Source organism: Exophiala aquamarina (genome assembly GCF_000709125.1).
Source record: "Exophiala aquamarina CBS 119918 chromosome Unknown aczIA-supercont1.1, whole genome shotgun sequence".
Lineage (NCBI taxonomy): Eukaryota > Fungi > Ascomycota > Eurotiomycetes > Chaetothyriales > Herpotrichiellaceae > Exophiala > Exophiala aquamarina.
In genome coordinates this window covers 3,598,848-3,624,278 of record NW_013550587.1, presented here as the reverse complement: position 1 = coordinate 3,624,278, position 25,431 = coordinate 3,598,848, and the positions used below count along the sequence as shown (strand labels likewise).

Here is a 25,431-nt window from a genome sequence, read left to right as displayed (position 1 = left end):
AGCATGCTGGAACTGGTAGCGTGCCTTCTCCCTGCCACCAAATTGATAAGAGCATCTCTACGCTAAGATAACACTAGCGTCATGAAAATTTCTGGAGGATTCAAGTTTCTGCCTCCACCGCTTTACACCTGAGTCTCTCTTTTCCTTTTCTCTTCCTCCTTCCCAAAATCACTTCTCTGATTTACATCAACATTCATATTGTGGGCATTTTATTCGAGGGCATCTTTGGATCGTCTATCGAGGGCTCTGTGGGTCTGTACTAAACTGAGGGCAAATTGCACATCTCGAGTCTCAGGTCTTGCTTGTCTAAATCCTGCAGATTCTCAGTCCAATTGAAAGCTTCGAGGGCATACTGTGGGCTTTGCAGAGATCATAGATTTCTGCACATCAATTGCTTCTGCACTTGACATCTGAGGTCGAGGGCTCTAATTCACTTTGTGGGTTGAGGGATCTGCCGTACTTCACGTACTACTTGCAACCGGGTTCTGAGGGACTATCTCATTTTTAATTGAGTGTATCAAAGTAATTCCCACACCATTTCCTCACCCTCTCGTTGCGCGCACTGACGTTTACCGATGCCAGCGTCCGAATTTACCATGTCCAAGACAAAGTCCAAGTCTGCTTCCAAGCAGGCGACATCTGCCAAAGCCGATGTCTTGACCAAAGTCAAGGGAGGTGCCGTCACAAAGCCCTCCCAGACTGAAAAGTCCAAGAGCAAGGATCTTGCAAAGAAAGTCGCTGTTAAAGAGACCAAGAAGGATACGAAGACCAAGAAGGTTAAGGAACCTACACCAGAGCCAAGCTCAGAGGAGGAGGAAGAAGACTCTTCAACTTCCGACGAAGAATCCGACAGCGACGACGAAGTCGACACCAAGCCAGCTGCCGTTAATGGCAAGGCCAAAGCCGTGAAGCCCGCCAAAGAAAGCGACTCTGAAGAATCATCCAGCGAAGAATCTGCATCCAAGGACGACGACGACGAATCCGAGTCTGACGAGGAGACTGTCGCTAAGCCTATCAAGGCCGTCAAGCCCGCTGTCACCGCCAAATCTGATTCCGATGATGAGAGCTCTGACGACTCCGAGAGTGACTCCGAGGAGGAAGTTGCTGTTCCAAAGGTCAATGGAGCCAAAGCTTCTGCCGTTAACGAAGAGAGCGACAATGAAGACGACAGTGCAAGCAGCGACGATGCCAGTGATAGTGATGATTCAGAAGAGAGTGACAGCGATGAGGAAGATGAAGAGGCTAAAGTCGATGTCAAGACCACCAAGCGCAAGGCCGAAGACGAGGATGTTCCTGCTGCTAAGAAGAGCAAGGTCGAGGAGGCTGCTCCAGCAAGCACATCTCCTAATTTGTTTGTTGGCAACCTTTCATGGAATGTCGACGAGGATTGGCTTCGTCAAGAGTTCGAAGAATTTGGTGAGCTCAGCGGCGTTCGACTGATGACTGATCGCGACAGTGGTCGTTCCAAAGGGTAAGTGGATAAAATTTTCGATAATATATGATTACCCCTCGGACTAACTCGTTGGCAGTTTTGGATATGTTGAATTCGTCAACGCTGCTGATGCCGCCAAAGCTCACGCCGCCAAGCAGGGAGCTGAACTTGATGGTCGCGCTATGAACGTCGACTTCGCAAACCCCAAGCAAAACACGGGAGAAAGGCAAGATAACCGCCGCAAATCCTACGGAGATCAGCTCGGTGAACCAACCGACACCTTGTTCCTTGGAAACCTCTCGTTTGAGTGCACAAGTGACGATGTCACCGACGCTTTCAGTCCTCATGGCACCATCATGAGCGTCCGTCTGCCAACCGATCGTGATACTGGGGCACCCAAGGGTTTTGGCTATGTGACCTTCTCTTCAGTTGACGAAGCCTCCGGGGCTTTGGAGGCTATGCAAGGAGGCTACATTGCCCGCCGTGCTGTTCGTCTTGACTACAGCCAACCCCGTCAAAACAACGGTGACTCCCCAGCTCGTGGCGGTTTCGGTGGACGAGGAGGAGGAGGCCGCGGTGGCTTTGGTGGCCGTGGTCGTGGCGGCGGCCGTGGAGACTTTGGCGGTCGTGGCGGTCGCGGTGGGCGTGGTGGTGCGAGAGGCGGTCGAGGTGGCAGCACCAACCGTGGCGGTTTCGGAGACTTCTCTGGCAGAAAGACGACCTTCTAAGCGACAGACATGACATCTATTTCCTTGGAAGTGATGTTAGATCGACCCGCGTCATGTCGTGATGATCTGCTAGATACCCTGAATCATCAGTAGCTACATTGGGTGCGGGGTTTCTGGGCCTTTGCATATCTCCTTGTTCGTTGCACTCAGGTAAGGATTGGATGCAAGGGCAACAACATACATGGTGTAAAAGTTCAATGGGTTTTCTCCCTTTTCCTACTGTAATCTCAACGCAAAAGAAAAACCAATAATACAGATGGGATGGTCTTTGAATCCTTCCATACTGCGTACACAGTAGTCTAGCTTTCCATCCAATACCTGTCCCGCGTTGAGTCCATCGACTACTGAGGACGGGCCGTGGCAAGAACAGGAATGGCCGAGATCGGCGGCGGCTCGCGGCACTTGGACACCGCCTCCCAAGATGGACAATAATGGGGACAGTTGGGCTTCATTCGGCAGAGTGTGGCGCTTGGATTGGGGGTCCACAGGCACCCAGGCAAACAACCACCCACCCCCCCCGCGGGACACCGCGTGACCCATCCTTGAATCATCTGAAGTGGCCATCTGCCTACATTCCACATCCTCTCAATCAGCTGCTCTTGTGTGTCGTATGGGTGAGAAACCTGCTCTCCAACAACTGACACAACTGACTACCCGTACGGACCTCCACCTTGCATCCGCTGGCACCAGACTTGGCGAGGAAGTGAGCCCCCTTACCTTGAGTCCTGCAGTACTGCTAGTATTGACCAGGTCTCCTCAATTTATATGATTTTGATTTTGACGGCACGAGCGGAAGATTCATGTTCTTATTCAGACCAAGTACATTGCATGCTAGGCTGCCAACCTTTGGCGTCAAGAGATCTCAAGAGACCAAGTGGGAGCCTCACGTGCAGATCTTCAAGTTCGCGTAATCTCCCATCCCAAGCCCGAGCGCAACCCATCCCAATCCCAATCCCACCAACCCCATCCACTATCCAACTAGTCGGACACCCGTGATTCCCCCACCATCACGTCGTCAGTCAGCGGTGAGACGCTCTATCATCACCATCACCATCACCCAACTACCATACCACATTGCTCTGTTCCACAGGATTGATCCTTTGCATTGCATTCTCTTATCAGGCCTACATCTCCCGCCGTTCCAACTGTACATGCGGGAAAGCATTAAGTAAAATCAAATACCTCCTGCGCCTGCTCGAACGTCGTTGACACCGCAGCCAGCCAACACGACCGATCACATCCAGATTTTGAAGACGGTCTTGATCTTTCAATATGAGGCCGTCTCCCACCGAGTACTCTGGCTCGCAGAGAACCGAGCGCGATAGACCAGACTGCTCTCCTTCCAGCTCAGCAGTCGCAACTACTCGAGCCGTTGGCTCAGAAGGTAACGCGATTTTCCCCCTCGATTGACTCACCCGTTTCGCTCATCACTTTGGCAAGACTCATGGATTGAGATTCCCTCGCATCCATCTTCTACATCCTTATCTTCGACCGCCAACGACATCGTAACTACCGGACTTAGTGTTCGGTCTCAAGAGGAACGCCTTTCGCGTCAATTTCGGACTTCAGCACATCAGCTGCCTCGTGAACCGCGAGCCACAAGTACCACAGGGAGTAGTCAAGATGAGTACGAAGAGAGCGAGAGTGAAAGTGATCGAATCATGAGTAGCTCCAACGAAGATATCGACCCAGACGCAGCCGGCGATGACGACGACACCTCGACAGCATTAGGTGTGAGGAGTATCAACAGAGTCTTTACTCCACAACCCAATGCATTTTCCCATCCTCCATCCTCACAACTTCGACCTATTCCCGACTCGTACTTCCCTGCTGTCCAGCCTTCTGATCAACATGCCAATCGGACAATCACCCAGCGCAGCTACCAGCACCAAACCCGTACGCGCAGTCACCCTGCTATGTCTTCCTATCAACCCGACCATGACGCCGCTCTTCGTGCCTCTCTCACGACACTACTTTCCTGCGCTGCCGCAGTGAGACCCAAAGGCCAGCCATCGAGAAATACAACCACAAGACCCCCAGCTCAACCCACTTCACTTCGGCTAGTACCAGAGTCTGAACTTGAAACAGCATCACAGCCAAGACGGACAACCTCGTCACCAAAGCAACAGAAACGGAAATCGCGAGAATCAAGCAAAGAGCGTCAAGTCAAGAAAGTGCGAGCCGCAAAGACAGCAATAGTAGGTGAAGAATTAATCAGTCCTACACTGGCGTCCTGGATGATCTCCGCAGGAGTTGTTCTTGTTTTCTCCGCCATCAGTTTCAGTGCTGGATATGCTTGGGGACGCGACGTGGGTAGAATTGAAGGCGAACTTGGCCTGACGGGAGGTGGTTGTAGCCAAGAGGCAGTACGTGGAAGCGGAACTGGACTCCGCCGTCTGAGATGGAGTTCTGGCGCCAGCAGTGTACGTGCATGACCTATCAGGCATATCTTGGTCGGGTGTCTCGGTGTTTGGATTCGGGTAAGGATCTAAGTGAGCCACATCTCGGGATGAGCTTTACGAGCGGGCTCAGGCTACTAATTACTAAATGCATTGGAGGAATGACGAGGAATGATACCCCGGCGGCAACAGTGTAATACAGCAGCGCGGGACATAAATACATGTGATCTGTGATCTCGAAAACGGCAGCGAGATATGGTATACACGAAGCATGAGCATGAATATGAATGGGAGGAGTATTTTCCATGGAACTGGAGGCAACTTGGGCGTTTTGATGGTTCGCTCTTGATGGAATTACGAGAATGCGGTTGCATACATAGACTTGATTATGGACTCCTGCTCGGCTCCAATATGAACCATTGTGCCTGAGGAACCCACAGCTTTTCGCCTTCTTGCGTTTTCGCCTGGTCGTCGTTTTTGAACAATGTGCCATCGCTAAGGACAGAAGCTAGCCACAGTATCAATTGTTGAAGGTCACCGCAGGAGCCAGAACAAGGGAGAGCCATGACCTCAGTTGTGTTCACAAATGGCCATGTTGAGTTGAAGACATCCACTAACCAGGGAGTAAATTCCATATTTTGTTACAGGCCATCCAATATTTCCACCACCTTGGCGAAGGGGAAAAGCCATCATCGATTCCAACCCTTGCATGCACTGCCAGTTTACATGCTCTTTAAGAAATTGGTCTCGCGGATATTCTTTCTATTGGCAACACGTGCGCTCTTAGTGACCTCCTGTCGGCGCTGAAGACTCGTGATGGCATCGTCGCTCGGTCCAGTGAGATCTTTACTCTGTTCGTGCAAAGGGATTTCGACGGGGATGTTGTTTCGTAGGCGCTCCTGCGCCTTGTCGTAGCGGAGTCGTTGTTTCTTAGTCATCGCTGTTGTGCAGGAAGAGAGAGAATAGTTAGCATATTGTGTCCAACATTTATCTTTCTGTTAAGACTCCTGGAACAACTCACCGGCTAGGTCAACGGAGGGCTCGCCGGCCTTGCTGTTCCCGTCCAGCAGCGTCCATAGCCAGTCAGGATACTCGTGGTCCTCCATCGCTTTGATCACCGGTTTGGCTTTCGTGAAGCCAAGTCCCTTCAATTCCGTGCCTGCTGCTACCGAGCTCTTCAAATTTTTGGGCGCGCGAATCTTCTTGGTTGGCGCATCGGGCATTGCTGAGACACTCGAGGCCTTGGAAGGGTCGGAAAGCGGCTGGGATTGTGCTGCATTTGATTGCGAGCCTGGCTGCTCCGCCGGGGACGCTGGTTGAGAAGATGCCGCATTCGGTGTTGCTGGCACCGCAGCTGCGTAATGTCTAACGCTGGAGGATGATAAAGGAACGGCAATTTGCTTCCGCAATGTACCAACTCGCAACCAAAATGCTCGTCGACAGCTGGAGCAGATCATTGTGAAAAGACCCTTGCAGGGCCTTCTTTTGGGTTTGGTGAAGTTCGTGGACAACCTCTCGGTGATGATTGTTCGGAGAGACGTCGAGAGTAAACTGCTTCGGTTCGCAGGTTTGGCAACTCAAAGGACCATGGACATGCACCGGTCGAACAAGCGAATAAAGAATCTCAGAATCGCTTCCCCAATGTTTACTAGCCTTGGCATGTTTGCTGGCCCCTTATTCGGGGATTTTCCAAACCCTTGTCCAATATTTTTGCTCGCCACGCCACGCCACGCCACGGAGAGAACCTCCTCACTGATATTGGCTTGGTGCTGCATATTGATGCAAAAACGAGCAATCATGACGTCCCAAAGCACCTTGCCTTTTGCTCAACGGGCCTCGAACCATCCCAATGCACTAGTCAAGAGACTGTTCAATATTGCTGAAAAGAAGAAGACCAATATCGTTCTGTCCGCCGATTTGACCACCACCAAAGAACTTCTCGATATTGCAAACAGTAAGTCTCGTAAAAGAGTTCGTCCTTTGCAAGTTCAGAGCATGATGAAAGGGGAATGAAAGGGACCATGACAGATCATCTGACATGACTCTTCGCCACTACACAGGTTTGGGGCCATATATAGCCGTCATCAAAACACACATCGACATTCTATCTGATTTTGGGCCCGAAACCATTCAAGGGCTCACCACTCTTGCGGAGAAGCATGACTTCCTTATTTTCGAAGATCGAAAATTCATTGACATTGGTAATACTGTTCAAAAGCAATACAAGGGCGGGGCTCTACGAATCCACGAGTGGGCCCATATTGTCAACGCCAGCATTCTAGCGGGTGAAGGAATCATTCAGGCTCTCGATCAAACTATCCGCGAGGAGAACGCACCCAACCGCGGAATCCTAATCCTGGCGGAAATGACTTCTAAGGGCTCACTGGCAGTCGGGGAGTACACTCGAATGTCGGTTCAAATCGCGAGGAAGTACCCACAGAGCGTGATGGGCTTCGTCTCCACTACGGAGCTTTCAAGCCATTCCCCTAATGCTGCAGCGGATGAGGATTTTGTAGTGTTCACCACCGGAGTCAATATTTCGAATAAAGGAGACGCTCTTGGACAGCAATATCAAACTCCAACAACTGCGATGAAAGGTGGCTCAGATTTCCTTATTGCGGGGAGGGGTATCTATGCTGCCGCTGACCCGGTTGCTGCTGTCAAAGAATATCAATCTGCGGGTTGGGAAGCGTATAGGCAGCGTTCGGCCTCGGCCAGTTAATGAAGAGGGCACCGGCATCAACGGTCTCGCGAAGGCCAAGTACCAATCAAACAAGTGGTACGGTGATCCTTCCCTCCAGTGTGACTTCAAAGTGATGGTCCAAGTTGTTGCCATCGATTTCCAATGGTATGGGCTCCAGGTCAGATCGCATATCGGGTCTATTCCCAAGAAGAGCACTTAAAGGTCGACCATTGGGCCATCTGATATCCACCAACCACATTGTTTGGTACTGGACACGAACGCGAGCGGATGAAGACCTTATTTTTGATTTGATTTTTGGAAGAATCTTGATAGCCAGCGCACTCCCGCAACTTGCAGCTGAGAGCTTCTGTTATTGAAATCTAACAGCGTACACTCTAGGGGATATCTGCTCTAGTGTATGTCTAGTTCTAATCTAGCCCTATCGAAAGGGCGATCGCCAGTCCCAGCTCCTCCTTGGGATTATGTGAGGGGAGAGGCGGAACCCCAGTAACAAACACAGTGCCTCTTAAATGTTACAACTCATGATGTCGGACGATCGCTTTTCCAACCTTTATCCCGAAAATGCCCAATATGCACCAAACATAACAGCCGTTGAGGCGGAAGCCAGGAGTGCCGATGTAATCTGTTCGGGCTTGAATGGATTGGTAGATGCGACCAACCCTTTGATACCTTTGGATGCAACACGGTGGGCAGCTCGATCGCTGAGGCTGACCACATAGTGTCTTGCGAAAAGATCGTTCTGAATCCACCAGAATTTGTTCAGGGCCTTCAGCACGTCCAGTTTGGTCTGGGCATCGAGTGCTTCCACGCCCATCACAATGTCCGTGACGGCATTTTCCACCCATCCGAGCAGGAGATTGACGTCGCGGTATTCCACAAACAACGCGGGCCTGTCCTTCCGATGTCTTAGCCCGGAATCCATCGATCCCGTGTGTACCTTCCCGACCATGTCGATATACGACCAGAATTTACTCTGCGGCGTCCAGTCATGGTTCGACACCAATCTCACCAGATATGCCTTCAGGAAGTCCTTGCGGAATTTGATGTTCGCGTGGTCGCGATGGAGATCTTGCACTTTCGAGCCCGACCCGCCACTGCCGTCCGTTGACTGTGCTGGCGCGAATGGTGCGGCGGTGATGTCGAAATTCAAGAGGTGGTCGTAGACTGCGTCGACGACGTTGTTGACGATTGGCGCGAGTACCGGTTTGCATGCTTCGATCAATGATCCGTCTTTCGCTGGGTCCCATAGGAGGAAGTCCTGCAGGTACTGCATCCGCAAGGGCAGGTCGGTCTCGATGAGTTTCGCGTCGATATGATGCATCTTTGCTGCTGTACGAGTCGAGATATGTCTTCCTTGGGATTGTGCTTGTATATAGTTCAGAACGGTCCAAAGTGTTGCCGATAATCGGGAACTCCAGAAATCTTCATTATAGGATATATTTGTTCTCATATAAACCACCAGGGACACCGTTGTTCAGGGTCTTAGTCAAGTGGGCCACGTATGTAACTCGCTATTGTGGATTGACGTCGCGTTATCGATATATTTCCGCGGTTATGCTGACGGGAATTTCAATGGGCTCATTGTGTTCTTGTCGCGGGAGAACGGACACTCGGCTTCACGATTAGACGAAGACGGTAGTTGGTTCCTCGCATCAAGGCAGCCCCTGGTGAGATAATATCCTCAGCCATGCTTAGGAACCTGGAATATGTGTCATCGATGCCAGTATCCGAAGTGAGAAATTTCCACAATCCAATCGGAAGACCTCTTTTTCCGGACGCTATGGAAAGCGGCCCGCTATTCCTCTTCCTTAACTCAACTGCTTTCTCCGCGGCATCGAAGATAAAATGCCAAATAATGCCACTGAGACCGTGCGCATTTGTTACGGCATACTTGATCTGGGTTCCTCATCTCGGGCTTTACAAACTTCGATCGGGGTTCAGGCTATGTGAATGTCCACTAATGGCTTCAATTACAACTTCGCTTTTCCGGTAAGTCATGCAGTATCTGTCCAGTCAGGATTAAGAAAGAAGACATAATGGCCAAATCCTTGGATGGATATCATTCTCATGCCCAGTACTATTGATGACTCCAATGTGGAGTTCAATGGCATTGAGAGTGAGTTATATCGTCGCTCTTGAGATAGGAAGTTAAGGTGTCTCCGCCCAGATCACGCTTTGGATCTATCGCATCCTTTTCCGTGGGTATTCAGTGGGATTGAAAATCGGGCTTTGTACTCCATCCATATGGGGTAACGATGAATCCCGATCATTGATTACCTAAACTGGCTAAATAAGTGGCTTCTTCTCAAGCATAAGACCCCCCGCAATGGACTCCTTTTTCCAACAGCTGTGTCACGGTATCCTCCCGCTCAGACTGCCCCTGGCAGTTTTGGCGGTCTTGTGTCCGACGTGCCAAATCGTGGGATAGAGCGACTAAAATGACATTCCCGTTAGCAATCACACCTTTCGGTAAGACATTCGACCGGACCATCATGCAACTTACCAGTGAAGTACCCAAACACGACTAGTACCACTGTCCAACGAGTGGAGTAGAAAGCTTCGACGGTCCCACTATTGACCCAGATGGAGCTGACAGGAAGGAGGAACGCAAGTCCAATGACGATATTCGCCCATATGGACAACCACCGACTTTGCTCATGGTCCTTCTTGGAAACTAGGGACATGAGAGCAAGAATAAGCAGTAGGGATCCGGCACTAAGATAGAAGTACGAACACAACTCGTCCGTGGCTGGTCGTTGGTATGCCGCTGATGATCTATGATCTAGTGGCTGGAGCCCATTCACGCCGAAGACAGAGGCTATCGCATTCTCTGCTTCATTCCACAGTCGGTCGATTCTTGTACCAGCCTCGAGTTGCCATTGAAATGAGTTGAAGGGTTGAGCAATGTGCTTGATTTCTTCGATCTGCTCCGTATAATTGTACAAGTTGAGTAAGCGAGTCCGATTTCTGAATGCTATGTTGAACAAAGAGTCTATGTCGTCTAAAAGGTCGGAGGCAACTTCACGTGAGGAAATGTAGCCTTCAAAAAAGGTCCTCAAGTCAGAAAAGTCATGTAGAGGATGTAGTGCCTGCCATGCCCCAGAGATCTGGTTGATGACTCTCGACAATATCAAAAAGCTGCAATCTTCCATCATCACGAGGATGGCAACGTGGAGTGGATAGTGCAGAATTGTCCAGATTCGTTGGCTGGTCCATGCGAATCTGTCGTTTTCGGCGTGGTTGAAGTACAGCATGAATATAAAATACTACAAATATCAGCACGAAGGGTTTGAAAAGCCGCCACAGGAACACTCATACTCACCATCAAGAGCATTGAGCAGACAAGCTCTCCAAGATTATCAGCAAGCGGCCACTTGACGGTGTCGAACAATTTGTATGTCGTTCGCGATAGACTGAGAACTCCCTTTGCCATGATGACGACAGTCAATAAGCCCAGTCTCTCAACGAGATGTGCTGTGTTGGCGCTGGTCATCCTCCACTTTGTAAAGATGCCTATTATCGAAGTTGCTTCTGCCACACATACGCCGTACCTAAATATCGGTTAGAGCACACCGTCGATCCAGTGATTTCAACATACCAGGCCAAATAGCATCCCGAGTTCTCCCCCAGACCCCAGAAAATCAACAGGAATGCCATTGCAGAGACCATCATGCTCCCAATTGAGTATATCAAGGGAAGCCTACTGATCTCCTGGTTGGAAGCGTTCCACAACACTATGATGTATTGTGTAGCCAAGATTAACCTCGAAGTAATCAAAATTGACGACAATGCTTTGAACCCCTGGATAGTAGACGGGATGTGGATTATGTCATAGGTCATCGTGCATACGACAAATACAGTCATAGTTATCCATGATATTGCTTTGTGCACATGGCGAAACCTGGAGTCGGCCGGACATCGAATCCCAAACAGAGTGGACTGCAGCCAAGTGACCCAAAGAAGTGTGAAGAAACAGAGATATGCTTTCAAGGCTAGTGAGAAGTCAATTTTGTCCACCATACTAGTGCTTGATCAATTTTCGTACTTGCAGCATCAAAAATCTCACTCCTGGCTGTGACGGTCGCAAGGCTGGCTACGACGAGGAGATCATAAAATAGGTCGACTGTATCGACTCCCCGCAGGTGTCGAAATGCAAGTTCATCCTCGCCGCTTTCACCATCCAGGACCGGTAGGCCCGTCTGGTGATTGATGTCGACATTGGATTCATTCTCCATCAACCTATGGTCCTCAGGGTCGTGGAAACGCGACTGGCTTGATAGTGGCCGCGCCCACCGCATTAGTCCTATCATGTATGCGGAAGTCCGGTCACCGTGATAGTCAGAAGCCGTGTATAAGATCGGAGGAGGGTCGGGATTGTAGGAAGAGCAAACTCCATGATGTTGAGTACTTTATAGCATGACTTCTATTCGAAGCAAACTGGTTGGTATATTTCAGCCTTGAGACTCCACTGAAATTGAATTGAACCCAATGGTCAACCCAATGGTCCCAATAATGATTGGCGATAGGTGCCCGGGTGCCGTAGATAGTGGGTGTCAATGCGAGCGCGGCGGGGCCATGATGTTGTCCGTGCGTCGACCATGGTTCTCCGTAGGTCTTTTCACTCTCATCACGGACGGAAAATAATCAATTTCGTGATACGAAAGAGTATTTATTTGTTCCAGAGCTCGACTATCTATCATATATAATATGAAGGCCATGCCCAACCTCCCAGGTCTGGTGAGTGATGGTGCCAGCCTCGTGGGGCGATAGTCAATTGGCATTCCCATATGCTCTCATGACGTACTGGTGGCAGGGGGCTGTGGGAAGTCAAAGGATAACCATTAGCTAAGCCATTGCTACGCAGATTCTTTCTGGTAGTGGTGTTGAAAATCATGCTTAAGATGAGCAAGCAGGAGACGGAGATGCGAGAAGGACTCCCACGAGACGAGACGCGACATGAGAGAGACTCCAGCATGGTTTGAACCAAGGACAGGGCGATCAAAGGTGGCTCAGAACTTGAGTAACCGTTTCGCAGCATGTGAAGGCAACATACAGGACTTTCGCAGAGAGGGCTGATATTAAACTTGCAGACTCGACATGATGTGCGAATACTGGAGGGAGAGTGAAACGCAGACACGGGATCCTTCCAGAGGTGCCGCTGTGGAGACCTGTTATTATTAGTCACGAACGCTTGTGGTCGGCGGAGGGGACTGTGCGATAGTAGCGCAACCTGGGGAGGGGTCATTGACATGAAAGTACGGAACTACGGGACGCACTATGACGGAGGCGGTTGAGAATCTTGTGTCCAAACTCTCTGCGAGGCGCCTCGCATGGTGGCCTCCGAATGGATTTTCATTCGTAGACACAATTGTTTACACAGCCTCATTTTGTTGCAAATGGGTATCCCATACGAGTTCCAATCCAGACCTTAGGAGTGAATGGTAACCAAGGAATTGGTTTTAGCAGTGCGCTAGCACTTTATCGAGTTAGTGTCCTGTCGCTTATAGACTATAGCGTGTTGTAGCCTTTCGAAAAGTGGCAGTGGCAAGCACGCGCATGAACCCGGCAAGAATACGAGATTGTGCCTGAGCCTTTGCAACATCTTGGCCCGGCAATGGCGACAAATGGCACCCGGATTTCTATCTTCCCCGAATTTCTCGGCATGCTGTCGCTTCTGCTGTCGAATCCGGGAACTTCCCATCCTGAATAATCCCTCTCGTTTGGAACTCTGTTGCCCTGCCTCTCCACGCTTACTCCCTACGAATCCAGAAGTCCATGCGACCATGTGGCTTGTCGCTAAGTGCACCACTCATCTCATTTCATTTGCTACGCTTAGCTCTTCGATAGAATCGCATTGACCACACTCAATACCGAGTTGTTGTTGCGCCCGTGAGAGAGATTGGCCAACCCTACACCAATTTGCCCCTTTGACTTTTTTTCCATTCGGAAACAGCTTTACCATTAAACATGCAACGCACCCTTCGTATATTAGAGACCTGCAAACCATCGGCCACTATGTATCCGTCAAACCGTGCACTCCTGTTCCCTGGAGCTAACTTGCGCCTTGACCCTCTACTATTATTACCGGTTAAGTACATTTCCTTTCCATCCCCCTCCCTCCTTCCTTTTGTGTCTCCTTTCACCATTCTTCGTCTGCTATCACCAAGCATCTGTGGAAGCTCGCCGAGGTGGGTTCAAAGGCGACGAGCTCGTCCATCAAAATGTCTATCAACCCTAGCCGGAGGTCAAGTACAGAGGAAGATTACCGTGAGATTGTGGAAGCAACTATCCATGATCGACTACGAGATGGAATAGCACAACATGCGAAGGATCTAAAGGCGAAGAAGCGCCGACACCCCTTCGTTGGTAGGACACAGGACACCGACCTCACCAGGGTGGCCACCACATTCTCCACGGACCTTGGTGTTGCACCAGAGACTCTTTCTGATATCGACCCTCGGCTTGACCCTCGGAGTGAAGCCTTCGACTTTCGGTTCTGGGCTACCATATTTCTCCAATTACTTCGCGAGGATGGATTCAAACGCCAAAGCGTAGGATTTTCCTTTTCCTCATTAACTGTATCTGGAACCGGTGCAGGGGTTGAGCTGCAAAAGACCATTGCATCTCCGTTTAAGGCGCTCGCAAACATAACCAGGATATTTCAGAAGACTGAAAAAGAACCCACAAGGATACTGAACAGTTTCAATGGGGCTGTTAAACGGGGTGAGATGCTCCTTGTCCTGGGCCGCCCCGGGAGTGGTTGCACGACGTTTTTGAAGTCAATCAGCGGCCATCTTGAAGGCTTGACAAAATCTGAGGAGTCAGTCATCGCATATGACGGAATACCTCAAAAGGTCTTCACCAAATTTTTCCCTGGGAGAGCCGTCTACAACCAGGAAAGCGATGAGCATTTACCTCACCTTACGGTTGGACAAACTCTGCATTTTGCTGCAACAGCGGCAACCTCTCGCACTCGGATCGAGGGAGTAACCCGAGAGGTACAATCCACCCACATGGCTGAAGTTATGATGAGAATTTTTGGACTTTCTCATGTATACAATACAAAAGTCGGCAATGACACCATTCGCGGGGTGAGCGGTGGAGAACGAAAACGCGTAAGCATTGCTGAAATGGCCCTTGCCCGATCTTCCATCGCAACGTGGGACAACTCCACAAGAGGGCTTGATGCAGCGACTGCTCTGGAGTTTGCCCGCTCATTAAGAACTCTTGCAGATGTCATGGGAGTCACCCAGGCGATGGCCATTTATCAAGCAAGTCAGAGCATATATGATTTGTTCGACAAAGTCCTCGTTCTCTATGAGGGCCGCCAGATCTATTTTGGACCTGTTGCCACAGCATCGTCATTCTTTCACACAATGGGATGGCAATGTCCTCAACGACAAACCACTCCAGACTTCCTTACATCCGTCACAAACCCATCGGAAAGAATACCAAGAGAGGGCTACGAGAGCAAAGTTCCAAGGACTGCTCTTGAATTTGAGCAATATTGGCTAAACTCTGATGATTACAAGGCCTGTATGTCAGAGCTTTCGCAGGATGCAGAAGCGTTTGGGACTCAAAATCCTCTGAACGAAGTTCGAGAAATTCATCGACAGTTGCAAGCGAAGCATGCTCGGAAATCCTCACCATATCTGCTCTCAGTTCCGATGCAAGTCGGTCTTTGTATGAAACGATCTTCGCAACTTCTCTGGAATGACAGAAACTCTACTGTCGCCTTGGCAATTGGAAGGATCATCCTTGCTTTGATCATCGGTAGTATTTTCTACGGACCTCCACCTACAACGGCAAGCCTATCTTCCAGAGGTTCTGTCATATTCTTAGCCACACTCCTTAACGCTCTTATGGCTGTCACTGAGATAGCTTCACTCTTTGGAAAGAGACAAGTTGTACGACGACAGAAAGAATACGCATTCTACCACCCTTTCGCAGATGCTTTTGCAGCATTCCTTGTTGATATTCCACCGAAATTCATCATCTCGACGTTGTTCAATGTGGTCTTCTACTTTTTGGCCGGGCTCCGACCAGAAGCTGCTCCCTTCTTTGTCTTCCTGCTATTCAGCTTTCTATGCATGCTGATGATGTCAGCCATCTTCCGAACCATTGGGTCTGCCTCCCAGCAATTGGGAGCCGCTTATGCAGTCGCCGGACTTGGTGTCCTTGTCATGGTCATCTACACTGGGTTCACGCTACAAACGACCTACATGCATCCATGGTTTCGGTGGATTAATTACATCAATCCTGTCAGCTACGTCTTTTCTGCCTTACTGGTAAATGAAGTTCATGGTAGACTATACAGATGTGCACCACAAAACATCATTCCACCTTACTCAAACGGGGTTTCCAACTTTGCTTGTGCAGTCATTGGGGCAACTCCCGATCAAGTTGATGTATCAGGTGATGAATGGGTCAAGTCCGGCTACGACTACAGCTACTCGGATATCTGGCGCAATCTCGGTATCATCATTGCCTATATGCTGGCGTTTCTCGTATTCCACCTCTTAGTGGTTGAATTCAAGTCAACAGCAACGTCAAATCCTCAACGCCTCGTCTTCCGCAACCGGAAAGCAGCAGAATCGGTTGTTAGAAGTGGTCAGGATATTGAATCCAATGCATCACAAAGATCAAACAACTTCATTGCTGCCGAAATGACTGTGGAAGACAAGCTTGAGCTTTCGACAAGTGTTACTGAGGGACAGCAACCTGCTACTGGCGACCGTAAACAACAGAGAGGTCAGACGACCAATGGAAGCCTTCTAACTTGGGAAGATATGACTTTGGATATTGACATACGTGGTACCCAACGACGTCTTCTTAATAACGTGTCGGGATGGGTCAAACCAGGTACAATGACATGTTTGATGGGTGTTTCCGGCGCGGGGAAAACAACCTTACTCGATACTCTCGCCCAAAGACAAAATACTGTTGGTCAACTATCTGGAACCATTCATGTGGATGGCATGCCATTGAAATCATCATTCCAAAGAAGGACTGGATACGTTCAACAACAAGACCTTCACTTGGAAACCAATACCGTGCGCGAGGCACTAAGATTTTCTGCTCTCCTTCGGCAAACAGCATCTATTTCGCGCGAGGAGAAATTCGCTTATGTTGAGAAGGTCATTGAAATGCTCAACATGGAATGTTTCAGTGAAGCCATTGTTGGTTCGCCTGGTGAGGGCTTAAACATCGAACAAAGAAAACTCCTTACCATCGGGATTGAACTGGCCGCCAAACCCAGTATCCTCTTTCTTGACGAACCTACATCTGGTCTAGATTCTCAGAGCTCGTGGACTATTGTTTGTCTACTTCGAAAGCTTGCCGCGAATGGGCAAGCGATATTAGCCACAATCCACCAACCTTCTGCGATTCTTTTCCAACAATTTGACTCCATTCTCCTCCTCAGTAAAGGTGGTAGAACGGCCTACTTTGGACAACTCGGACGAGACTGTCATACACTTACCAATTACTTTGAGGCGAGCGGGGCACGTGCTTGCGACGAGCAGGAAAATCCTGCAGAATATGTTCTCAGTCTTATTGGAAATGCCTCTTATGATTGGCCAGGGGCCTGGGTTTCTAGTGACCACTACAAACATATGAAGCAAGATTTGTCGATTCTTGCTACGGATCGTTCTACCGCCCGAACAGATACGGATGACACCTTGGAATTCGCTGCTCCTTTCACCACTCAATTTAGATATGTTTTGAAGAGGTTGTTCCAGAACTATTCTCGAAAGCCTGGCTACGTCTTTGCGAAGGTTCAAGCTGGATTTCTGTCGGCATTGTTCATTGGCTTCAGTTTCTTCCTCCAGAATTCATCAATGACAGGTCTTCAGAATACCATATTTGCGATATTCATGCTGAATGCAACTTTCTCAACGACGGTCAATCAGGTAAGTTTTTCGCTTCTTGTTCTTACTCCAAACTAACCCTGCATAGGTCATGTCAAACTTCCTTCCACAACGCTCACTGTTTGAAGTCCGTGAAGCTCCTTCCAAGATGTACAGTTGGGTTGTATTCCTCCTAGCCAACGTCATCGTTGAGATGCCCTTCCAGATTTTCCTCTCTATCATTGTCTGGGCGGCGTGGTATTTTCCAGTATTCGGCATGCACCAAACAGGAGAAGAAATTGGCTTGATGTTTGCTTTCACCCTCCAATTTCTATTATTTGCCGCCACTTTCGCGCAGATGCTCATCTTTACCCTTCCAAATACCGAGACTGCTGCAAGTCTTTCAACAATTATGTTTACCCTGACCTTGCAATTCAACGGTGTTCTTCAGCCTCCGGATGCGCTACCAGGGTTCTGGATTTTCATGTATCGAGTCTCACCATTCACCTACCTAATCGGCGGTTGGGCAGGTACAGGTCTTGCGGATCGGCCTATTGTCTGTGCTCAAAACGAACTGGCAATCTTTGATCCTCCCCAGGGTGAGACATGTGGCGTTTACCTTGAGAGATACCTCGAAGGTGGAGCCTTGGGGACGCTGTTAAACCCAGCAGCCTCCAACGCCTGTGAATACTGCCCAGCAAGAAATGCCGATCAAATCTTGGCTGCTTCATGGATCTATCCATCGGAACAGTACAGGAATTTAGGAATCATGTTTGCATACATTGGGTTCAATATCGCTGCCGGACTTGGTCTCTACTACATGTTCCGAGTCAAAAATTTCTCGATTAAAGGTCTGTTCCCAAAGAAGGCCGCAAAGGAAGAGCACGAAAAAGTACCTACCAGCAAGACTAAGTCCCAGAAGTTCCATTTTGGCTTGTCCTTGCTTTGGAGCATTATCCGCAACACAGTCCGCTAAGCAGAATTTGCCAGGAAATGTGAACATCAGTTCAAATGGAACATTTATCGTAGGCTTGGGTGGGGTGGGGGGAAAAGGCAAAAATTGTACATTGCTTCGAGTGTGCGTGTCTGTTCGGGCGGGTCCATGCAAAATTGCTACATAGGATTTCTTCGTGCAGATATCAATCTACTTTTAATGCTGGTATCAGAATCCTCAGCGGTGAAAATTGACCTCTCCAAAGTCAATTTACGTCTCCGGATCTGAGCAACGCGCGTAAGCTGAGGCATGCCCAAAACACCTTAATTCATCTATCTGTACAACTCAGCCTATTCGCTCAGGCGATTCCGTCTTCAGCCTAACAATCGGCAAAAAGGCACGTATATCTGAGCTCCACCTAAACCTCTTCCTGCTGGCTCACTACTTGGTCGATATTCTCCTGCCTTCCGTTCTGTTCCCCTTTCCCACGTTCCAGTTGAAAGGAGCAGGAGCAGGAGCAGGAATGTTTATTCATAAGGAGTACCTGGATTGCTTAAGATCGGTACGCAGTGCTCTGAACTGAAGAAGTACGCACAGGACCAGAACTTGAAACAGTACCGACTGAAATCCGGGCTCCTTGTAGTTACAAACGGGGCACGCAGTAGCCCTGGCCTAGTTAAGGCGGCCAGTAAGCCACAGTACTCCCTAGTTAGAGGAGGCCCGCAAGGGCGTTACCATATGGTATTGTCTGAACTTCGAGATCAATCCAACCGGCGAGAGGTACTTGCTGAACGCGTCCAATTAATCTGCCTCCATAGTCCACTGGCGAAGAGTAGATTGAAAAGGTTTTGGTCTACACATTAGAGAAACGGTGTACACAACAATGAGGGTAGTCGAGCTGTGCTTTCGCCATCCAAGAGTTTAATTCATGAGATCAACGGATACCCAGTTGTCAAATACTTGCTTCAACGTGCATGGTTCAATGCCGTGTCGCTAGAGAATTTGAAAAATCCAAGTCCTGAATTTGTATTTGTCTTCTCTCAAAGTCGATTGCACCGATGTGGCGCGTCGAGTATAATGCGCGTCGAGTATAATCGTACAGTTTTATTACAAACATGATTACGTAGAGTATGAGCCATGGCATGCTATCATAAGCTCGTTGGCGTTGTCCATGGAGAGCGATCCATCTCCATCCAGCCTCGATAACGAAGGCGGCTCTCAATAAATGAACGAGAGCAGTTAGTAACACTCACACAACCCCCTAGTGAAACCCAACTCACCAGACCCACTATCGTTCCATTTCCCAAGCGCCTCGCGAAATCGGATCTGTTCGTCGATCATTCAATCATGCCTTGAAGAAGCCCTCTCTCCAACGACCAATGTCCTTCGATTTTTTGTTCCACAACTTTTCCATGCGATCCATCTCCTTTCTAGCCAATTCGAGTTCTTTGCCTGTCGCCGCGACGTGTCGAGCGAGCTCCTCGTCGGTGAGCGCCCGCAGATTGATTGGCTCACGAGGGACATATGGAGATAAACCAGAAGCACTAGCGCCAACAGAGGAAGATTGTCGAGACGCATCGGGTGCCGTCAAAGCATCACCAGATGATTGAGTGCCGTGCGGATGTCGGCCTTTGCCCCCCGAGAGGTTGGTGGTCGTTGTTGCCATGGTCGCGGCTGTGCTCGTTGGGCTCAAGCTGATATTCTTTGCCTTGGCGAACAGAGCGTTCGTCTTTGAATGAGGTCCTAGACCAGGAAGACTCGTCTGACGAGGAGTCTTGTGTGGATTTTGCGAGGCTGAGGGTGGTGGAACGTCCCAGGCGCCTCCCAGAGGTACGTTCAAACGACCCAAACCCTCACGGACAGAGGCAGGGATTGTCTCCATGCCGCCATCATGCAAGATGTCGAACTCTTCATCGTCGCTAGCAATTCCGATTTCGCCATCAATCTCAGCGTCATCGTCCTCGAAAATCTCGAATTCATCGTCATCGTCCTCTGCAAGGTCGGCTTGCTCACCCTCACCCGCAACCCAAACGACACCATGCTGTTCGCCATGTCTACCGAGGTGCTCCATGCCCCCAGCAAGGTTCGAAAAGTCATTGTGTTCTAATGGGCCAAGACCGTTCATGGTGCCGACATCACCATATTCATCAAGATACATAGGTCTTCGCTCATTGAGCTCGATGACTCTCTTGGTTTCTTCTCCAGAAAGATGTCTCAACACAGAACCGTCAGAGGTGATCAGGCATTTTTTGAGCAGATCATCCTTTTTGTCGCCACCATCTGCAATGCTGACAGAGTGGCCTTCTTTCAATGCATGCTTCTCCTTGAGTGGCAGATATACATACCCGAAGGCGTCCGTCGCACTGTAGCCATTGCCATCTAGGTACTCCTGTCCGCGGCGCGAATCAGGTGGTAGTTTGTATACTGTCGAATTGAAGCTAGGTGGGTTCAACCATGGGGAATCCCTGGTTAGATCACCACTATGGATCATTGAGTGGACAATTTTGGGCATTGGTGAGACGTGCTCGTTCAGAAACTTTTGAATAGCGCCCGAGCGTTCAGCAGGGGTTGCATCAGGACCAGTGATCTTGTCAACTTCAGCGTAGAGATCACGAAGTGTGAACGGAGTCTTCGCCGCATCTTCTGACTTGATCACCGCTGGAACACTTGCTTCTTCCTTTGGCATGGAGGACATAGAACTGGACAACTTCTGAGTTTGAGTCGTCTTGCTGGCTTTGTAGGATACCACTGCTGACTTTTCTTTCTCTTCAGTCTTTGCCAAGTTGTGCTTCTTGGATGATGTGGTGACGGTGGTTTCTTTGTCGATGGTTGATGATTGCTGACTAGGAGGCGCGGGTTGAACATTGTTGACTTCATCTGAAGCTTTTGAGGTCGATTTGGTCATTTCCTCAGCGCTTGCTGCCGCACTGCTGTCAACTCGACGCTTCTGCTTCTTCTGTCTGGCGATGACTGGTGCAACTTCTTCAACCGAGGGTTGTGCTGAAGCTGACGCCGAACTGACAGTCCCTTCTTGCACTGTGGCCTTTTTGGCCTTTTCACGGCGCACCTTCTTCTGTTGACTCTTGCTTTTTCCTCGCTCGATTGCGCTGCCAACAATGCTGGGCGGAGGCGAGCTGGCGCGGGAGACATCATGTGAAAGGAACTCTGACAGAGCAGGGGTTGATGGCCGACTATGTTGAACCGATGAAGTAGAAGGTCTTCTAGAGCCTCTCTTGGCGGCTGGTGTCGGAGGCATAACGCCGGACCTTTCTGTAGTAGCTGACAAAGAATTGGGTTCTGATGGCTTAGAGGCCATGCCTGTAGTCAGACGCAGAGTCCTTGGACGAGCCGCTGAAGCCTTTGATGATTCAGATGGAGTAGTAGCTGCAGGGGTTGTAGGTCTGGGGCTCTGAGTGCCCGGTGTTTCGACGATGGCTGAGCCCAAGATTGGCGTACCGTCTTTGTCTTTGTCTGTTATGGGTTGTGAACCGCGATTCTCAGAATGTGTAGTCGTCGGCGTGGGAGGGATCTCGATTCGGTCGGGCTTGGCGCTGAGTGGCTTTTGTGTGCCCTTCCCTTCATTCTTTTTAGAGGCCGCAACTGAGGGCTGACTATCCTCCTCGTTGCCTTGGCCGGCGACTCTTATTTTTGGGTCACTGTCACTGAATTTGTGTCGCGATGCTCGAGGTTTTGGAGACCCTAGACTGACCGCGGCTTCATTTCTCTCTCCTTTGGCTTCAGCTGGCGTAGTGGACAAGCCATCGGATTTTATCTCCTTCTGAAGTGTCTTGGGTGTCTCCAATGCCTTTGGTTTCGGAGTCGACGTCCTCGGCCCCACAGGAATCAAAGGAACTGCAGGAGCAATTGCTGTTGATGTGGTAGATACACTTTGTGTGGAATTGAGATTCGTTCCAGGCGAAGCTTGTCTCGAAACCGGGGTAGGATGTGCATGACTTAGCTCAAATCCAGGAGGGATTTTGGGAGTCGATGAGCGCAGCCCAGAACTGTGCAGGCTGTGGAAAGATGAAACTCGAGAATGAAGTGCTGAATTCGCTGTCTCGAAGCGGTTGGGAAGTGGAGGGAAGTTCTTCTCGTCTACTATAAAATCATTCATTAGCAATCAGTATGGCAAATGGAAATACTCTCATCAAACACAAGAACGACGGCATAAGGCGGTGGGTACATCATCGGCGACTCAAGGATACATAAGGGGGCAGAGACGATCAGGCCTTCTGCATCATCTGTCCCGCCCAGCTTCAGATTTACAAGAATTTAAAACAAGCTCCTGGATGATGTGTAAGAAGTTGTTTTTTGAATCTGCCTGACATTTTGCAATGGTGTCAGGCAAGGGTGACTAACATACATGAGATCATAGCTGTGAACTGGGACCGATGATGCCGCTGAAGAAAAAAGCCTGATGCCGACAAGAATCGTGTAAAGTTGACTCCCACGCGCCAGGGAATACCGAGCGTGACCATGCTGTGACTCCCTGAAGCTTTCGCCATCTAGCTACTAGCTTATGCATTGCTCGACCGCTCCGCAATAAGGGGTGAATATTTGATCCGACCAACGCCTAACATAAAACCCAGCAATAGATGGATGAAGAGAATGAAGAGGACACACGTAAACGCAAAAGGTTGATGAAAGAAGAGAATCGTCACGACCACCGATTGTACCCGCCACCGCCGTACATCACATTGGTTTGCGATGAGTACCCACCTTGGTTACCTCCAGAAAGCCCCTGCCCAGTGGAATTACCCTGTTGTGTTCTCGCTTGGACGATGCTCGGGTCTGCAAGATGCTCTACACCGCCTCCTGAAGAGGAAGTGTTAGCATGTCTGTGCTTCTTCCCCTTTTTCCTCTGTTTAACAAGTCCAGGATCTTGATACGCTCCCTGGTATTGACCATAGAGGGCATTAAGACCACCAGGGGCAGGGGCTGATGATGGAGGTGACCGAGGGGGGTTGTTTTGCAAAGAAAGGAGCAACTCACGCTTATTAGGGATATCATGACCCTGATTCGTCCCGCTTCGATTCCTTATGGAGTAAAGCTCTGCATTCGTGTCTTTGGAAGCCCCAAAGCCAGGGTTGGTGAAGTTCTGTCCATGGGCAAACATTCCACCGCCGCTCACTGGAGGGGTACCAGCCGTTGGCAATCCAGGAGGCGGTCCTTGTACACCACTGGAATAAAATGATTGCTGCTGGCCTTGAAATCGATTGGCAGAAGAGCTCTTAGAATCGTTATTGAAATATCTTGACCCATGACGCTGGTGGTTGTTGATCTGTTCAAACTGCGCTTGACTATACTGTGGTTCTCGTCGATCGAAGTCGGACATTTCGAATGCAGTATTGCGTGAGAGTGTTTGTGTAGCTCCAGATTGCTGTTGGGACAACTGTTGACGTTGCTGCGGGGTCAAACTTCGAGAATTGAGATTCATATTCGTGAATTGATCGGACAAAGGTTGAGAAGGGCGACCAATGGCCCCACGGGCGGAGAGAGTCCGGGGATCATGCTCAGGTTCGCCTCCCAGAGCCAGACTACCTGCGGCCATGTTATCCTCCTCTAAAGTTTCTTCAGCTGTGGATATAGCCTGTGCTTCAAGCTTCGCTCTCGTGTCAGCCTCAATTCTTGCTCTCTCAGCCTCTTCCCTTTCGCGCATGGCACGTCGTTTGGCACCGCCAAAAGGATCAATAAAGGATGGCATGGTTTCGACTTGGGCGCGAACTTCAGGACTGAGGCAGGAGTCATCGTAAACAAACGAATGATTTTGAGACAGGGTTCGAAGGACGTAATCGTATTGCTCCTGGATCGGGTCCACATGCTTGAACTTGGGGGTTGGAGCAGGAGATGCTGGTTTCGGTGAAGTTTTCTTTGGTACGTTTGTTATCGGTGGTTGTGCTTCAGCGGGAGATTCTTTGGTTTTGGGGTCCTCTGTCTTGTGTGGAGTCAATGAAGCATGTGTCAGTTGTGGGCTAGCTGTGGCATGACTGTTTGCTTGACTGGCTCTTCGGGCTCTGGCAATTGGAGCGTTGGTGTTTGCCCAACTTGCAGTCGACGGGAGAGCAGAGCCATCATGGCTACTCTTTCGACTGAGGCCTTCATCCTTGCTGTTTGATCTTGCCATCGGTTGTGTCAGAGATGCGCCGGACAAAGGCCGAGGGGGAACCGTCATGGCTGCAGTCTGCACCACGGCAGGGGCCTTCGAAGATACTTTGACGCCATGGGGTTCATTTTGAAGCGAGCTGCTTTGCCCTTCTTCGCCGCTTTCATGAAGGAAGCTGCAGCTTTTGTTGTTGCAGACTTCACCACGCAGGTAGGCGGAGCAATACTTGGTAGTTCCGAATTGAGCACGCAAGACCCTGTCCCCATTGAGAGAACCATCTACCGTGCTGATACACAGTGCCGCATCTTCCTTTCTTGCATAAGTGACGTAAACACCGATACCTTGATTAGCAGCACCTGGTTTGGCCTTGCTAACAACGATTTTCTCGATGTCGCCGTATTGACCAAAGAATTCGGGACCGCGGAGGGTCTGCAGTAAGGCTTGCTCGTCTTTGATAGATGGAATTAGGCCAATAACATAGACCAAGTTCTGTTGCTTGACGCGCACGCCGGCGAGATTCCGACGTGAAGAATTTTCAACCTCACGCTTCTCAGTTTCTTTACGCTTGGCGGCGGCTTGCTTTTTATTTTTATTCAACTGGTCGAGCTTAAATTCCTCTGCGGTGGGGATCTTGTACTGAATGGTCTTCTCATCGTACGGTCTCCGGCAATTGGGACAGGTGCTCTTCTCGTAGGTATTCTTGAGACTGTTGAAGCAGAATTGACAAATCTCGTAGGGCTTTAGTAAACAGAGTAGAAGATGTCATAGCTGAGGGAAGCAAGGCTTACCTGGTACCCGCAAGGACAAGGTCGAAAGTTTTTGTCGGAGAGGTCAAACTCTTCAATACACAAGGGACTAGGGTGCGGTCAGTCATATTAAATTGTAGCGGCACGATTCTGAGATATGGGCGTACCAAGATTCCTCGTCATCCTCGATGACATTATCTTGAGAGCGATTCATGTCGCGCGGTGTAATATTATCAGAGGTCTATGTCTGTGCTCCACCTCTGTCGACACCTTCACCGGACTAGAAGAAGGGAAGGAACACTCCATGCACCGTGTGTCAGTGAAGTGGCGACAAGCTGGGAGAAGACACTGTAGTGGATTGAGTGAATTCAGGATAAAAGTAAGTTTGCTGTCACTGAGAAAGGAGTGAAGGATGAACTGGTGGGGGATGCAAGAGGTGTACGTGGATATGAGAAAGGACAACGAAGATGAAAACGATGCAGATGGTAGTCGCTTTGAACCGCAAATTGCAACGGCCGAGATGGACTTTTTGAGACC

The 25,431-nt window shown here is 49.6% G+C and overlaps 8 protein-coding genes across 8 annotated transcripts; 4 read left to right on the top strand and 4 right to left on the bottom strand.

Annotated features, from left to right (window-relative positions):
• Positions 1-596: 596 nt before the first annotated feature.
• On the top strand, positions 597-2,160 carry A1O9_01287 (nucleolin; the record flags this gene model as incomplete). Its single annotated transcript, XM_013410446.1, has 2 exons — positions 597-1,471; positions 1,530-2,160. 2 exons carry the CDS (start codon positions 597-599, stop codon positions 2,158-2,160), a joined length of 1,506 nt encoding a protein of 501 aa, XP_013265900.1.
• A 1,272-nt stretch (positions 2,161-3,432) lies between these two features.
• On the top strand, positions 3,433-4,595 carry A1O9_01286 (uncharacterized protein; the record flags this gene model as incomplete). The annotated part of the gene is made up of 2 exons (XM_013410445.1): positions 3,433-3,544; positions 3,601-4,595. The coding sequence occupies 2 exons, from the start codon at positions 3,433-3,435 to the stop codon at positions 4,593-4,595; spliced, it is 1,107 nt and encodes a 368-aa protein (XP_013265899.1).
• A 686-nt stretch (positions 4,596-5,281) lies between these two features.
• Positions 5,282-6,016, bottom strand: A1O9_01285 (uncharacterized protein; the record flags this gene model as incomplete). The annotated part of the gene is made up of 2 exons (XM_013410444.1): positions 5,282-5,499; positions 5,581-6,016. The coding sequence occupies 2 exons, from the start codon at positions 6,014-6,016 to the stop codon at positions 5,282-5,284; spliced, it is 654 nt and encodes a 217-aa protein (XP_013265898.1).
• Positions 6,017-6,356: 340 nt separating this feature from the next.
• Positions 6,357-7,281, top strand: A1O9_01284 (orotidine 5'-phosphate decarboxylase; the record flags this gene model as incomplete). The annotated part of the gene is made up of 2 exons (XM_013410443.1): positions 6,357-6,513; positions 6,620-7,281. The coding sequence occupies 2 exons, from the start codon at positions 6,357-6,359 to the stop codon at positions 7,279-7,281; spliced, it is 819 nt and encodes a 272-aa protein (XP_013265897.1).
• A 532-nt stretch (positions 7,282-7,813) lies between these two features.
• Positions 7,814-8,584, bottom strand: A1O9_01283 (uncharacterized protein; the record flags this gene model as incomplete). The annotated part of the gene is made up of 1 exon (XM_013410442.1): positions 7,814-8,584. One exon carries the CDS (start codon positions 8,582-8,584, stop codon positions 7,814-7,816), a length of 771 nt encoding a protein of 256 aa, XP_013265896.1.
• Positions 8,585-9,568: 984 nt separating this feature from the next.
• A1O9_01282 (uncharacterized protein) lies at positions 9,569-11,573 on the bottom strand (the record flags this gene model as incomplete). The annotated part of the gene is made up of 5 exons (XM_013410441.1): positions 9,569-9,696; positions 9,767-10,529; positions 10,586-10,814; positions 10,862-11,255; positions 11,309-11,573. 5 exons carry the CDS (start codon positions 11,571-11,573, stop codon positions 9,569-9,571), a joined length of 1,779 nt encoding a protein of 592 aa, XP_013265895.1.
• Positions 11,574-13,484: 1,911 nt separating this feature from the next.
• A1O9_01281 (uncharacterized protein) lies at positions 13,485-18,087 on the top strand (the record flags this gene model as incomplete). Its single annotated transcript, XM_013410440.1, has 2 exons — positions 13,485-17,174; positions 17,221-18,087. The coding sequence occupies 2 exons, from the start codon at positions 13,485-13,487 to the stop codon at positions 18,085-18,087; spliced, it is 4,557 nt and encodes a 1,518-aa protein (XP_013265894.1).
• Positions 18,088-19,390: 1,303 nt separating this feature from the next.
• On the bottom strand, positions 19,391-25,108 carry A1O9_01280 (uncharacterized protein; the record flags this gene model as incomplete). Its single annotated transcript, XM_013410439.1, has 5 exons — positions 19,391-19,589; positions 19,764-22,143; positions 22,765-24,877; positions 24,937-25,003; positions 25,062-25,108. 5 exons carry the CDS (start codon positions 25,106-25,108, stop codon positions 19,391-19,393), a joined length of 4,806 nt encoding a protein of 1,601 aa, XP_013265893.1.
• Between the last annotated feature and the right edge of the window lie 323 nt (positions 25,109-25,431).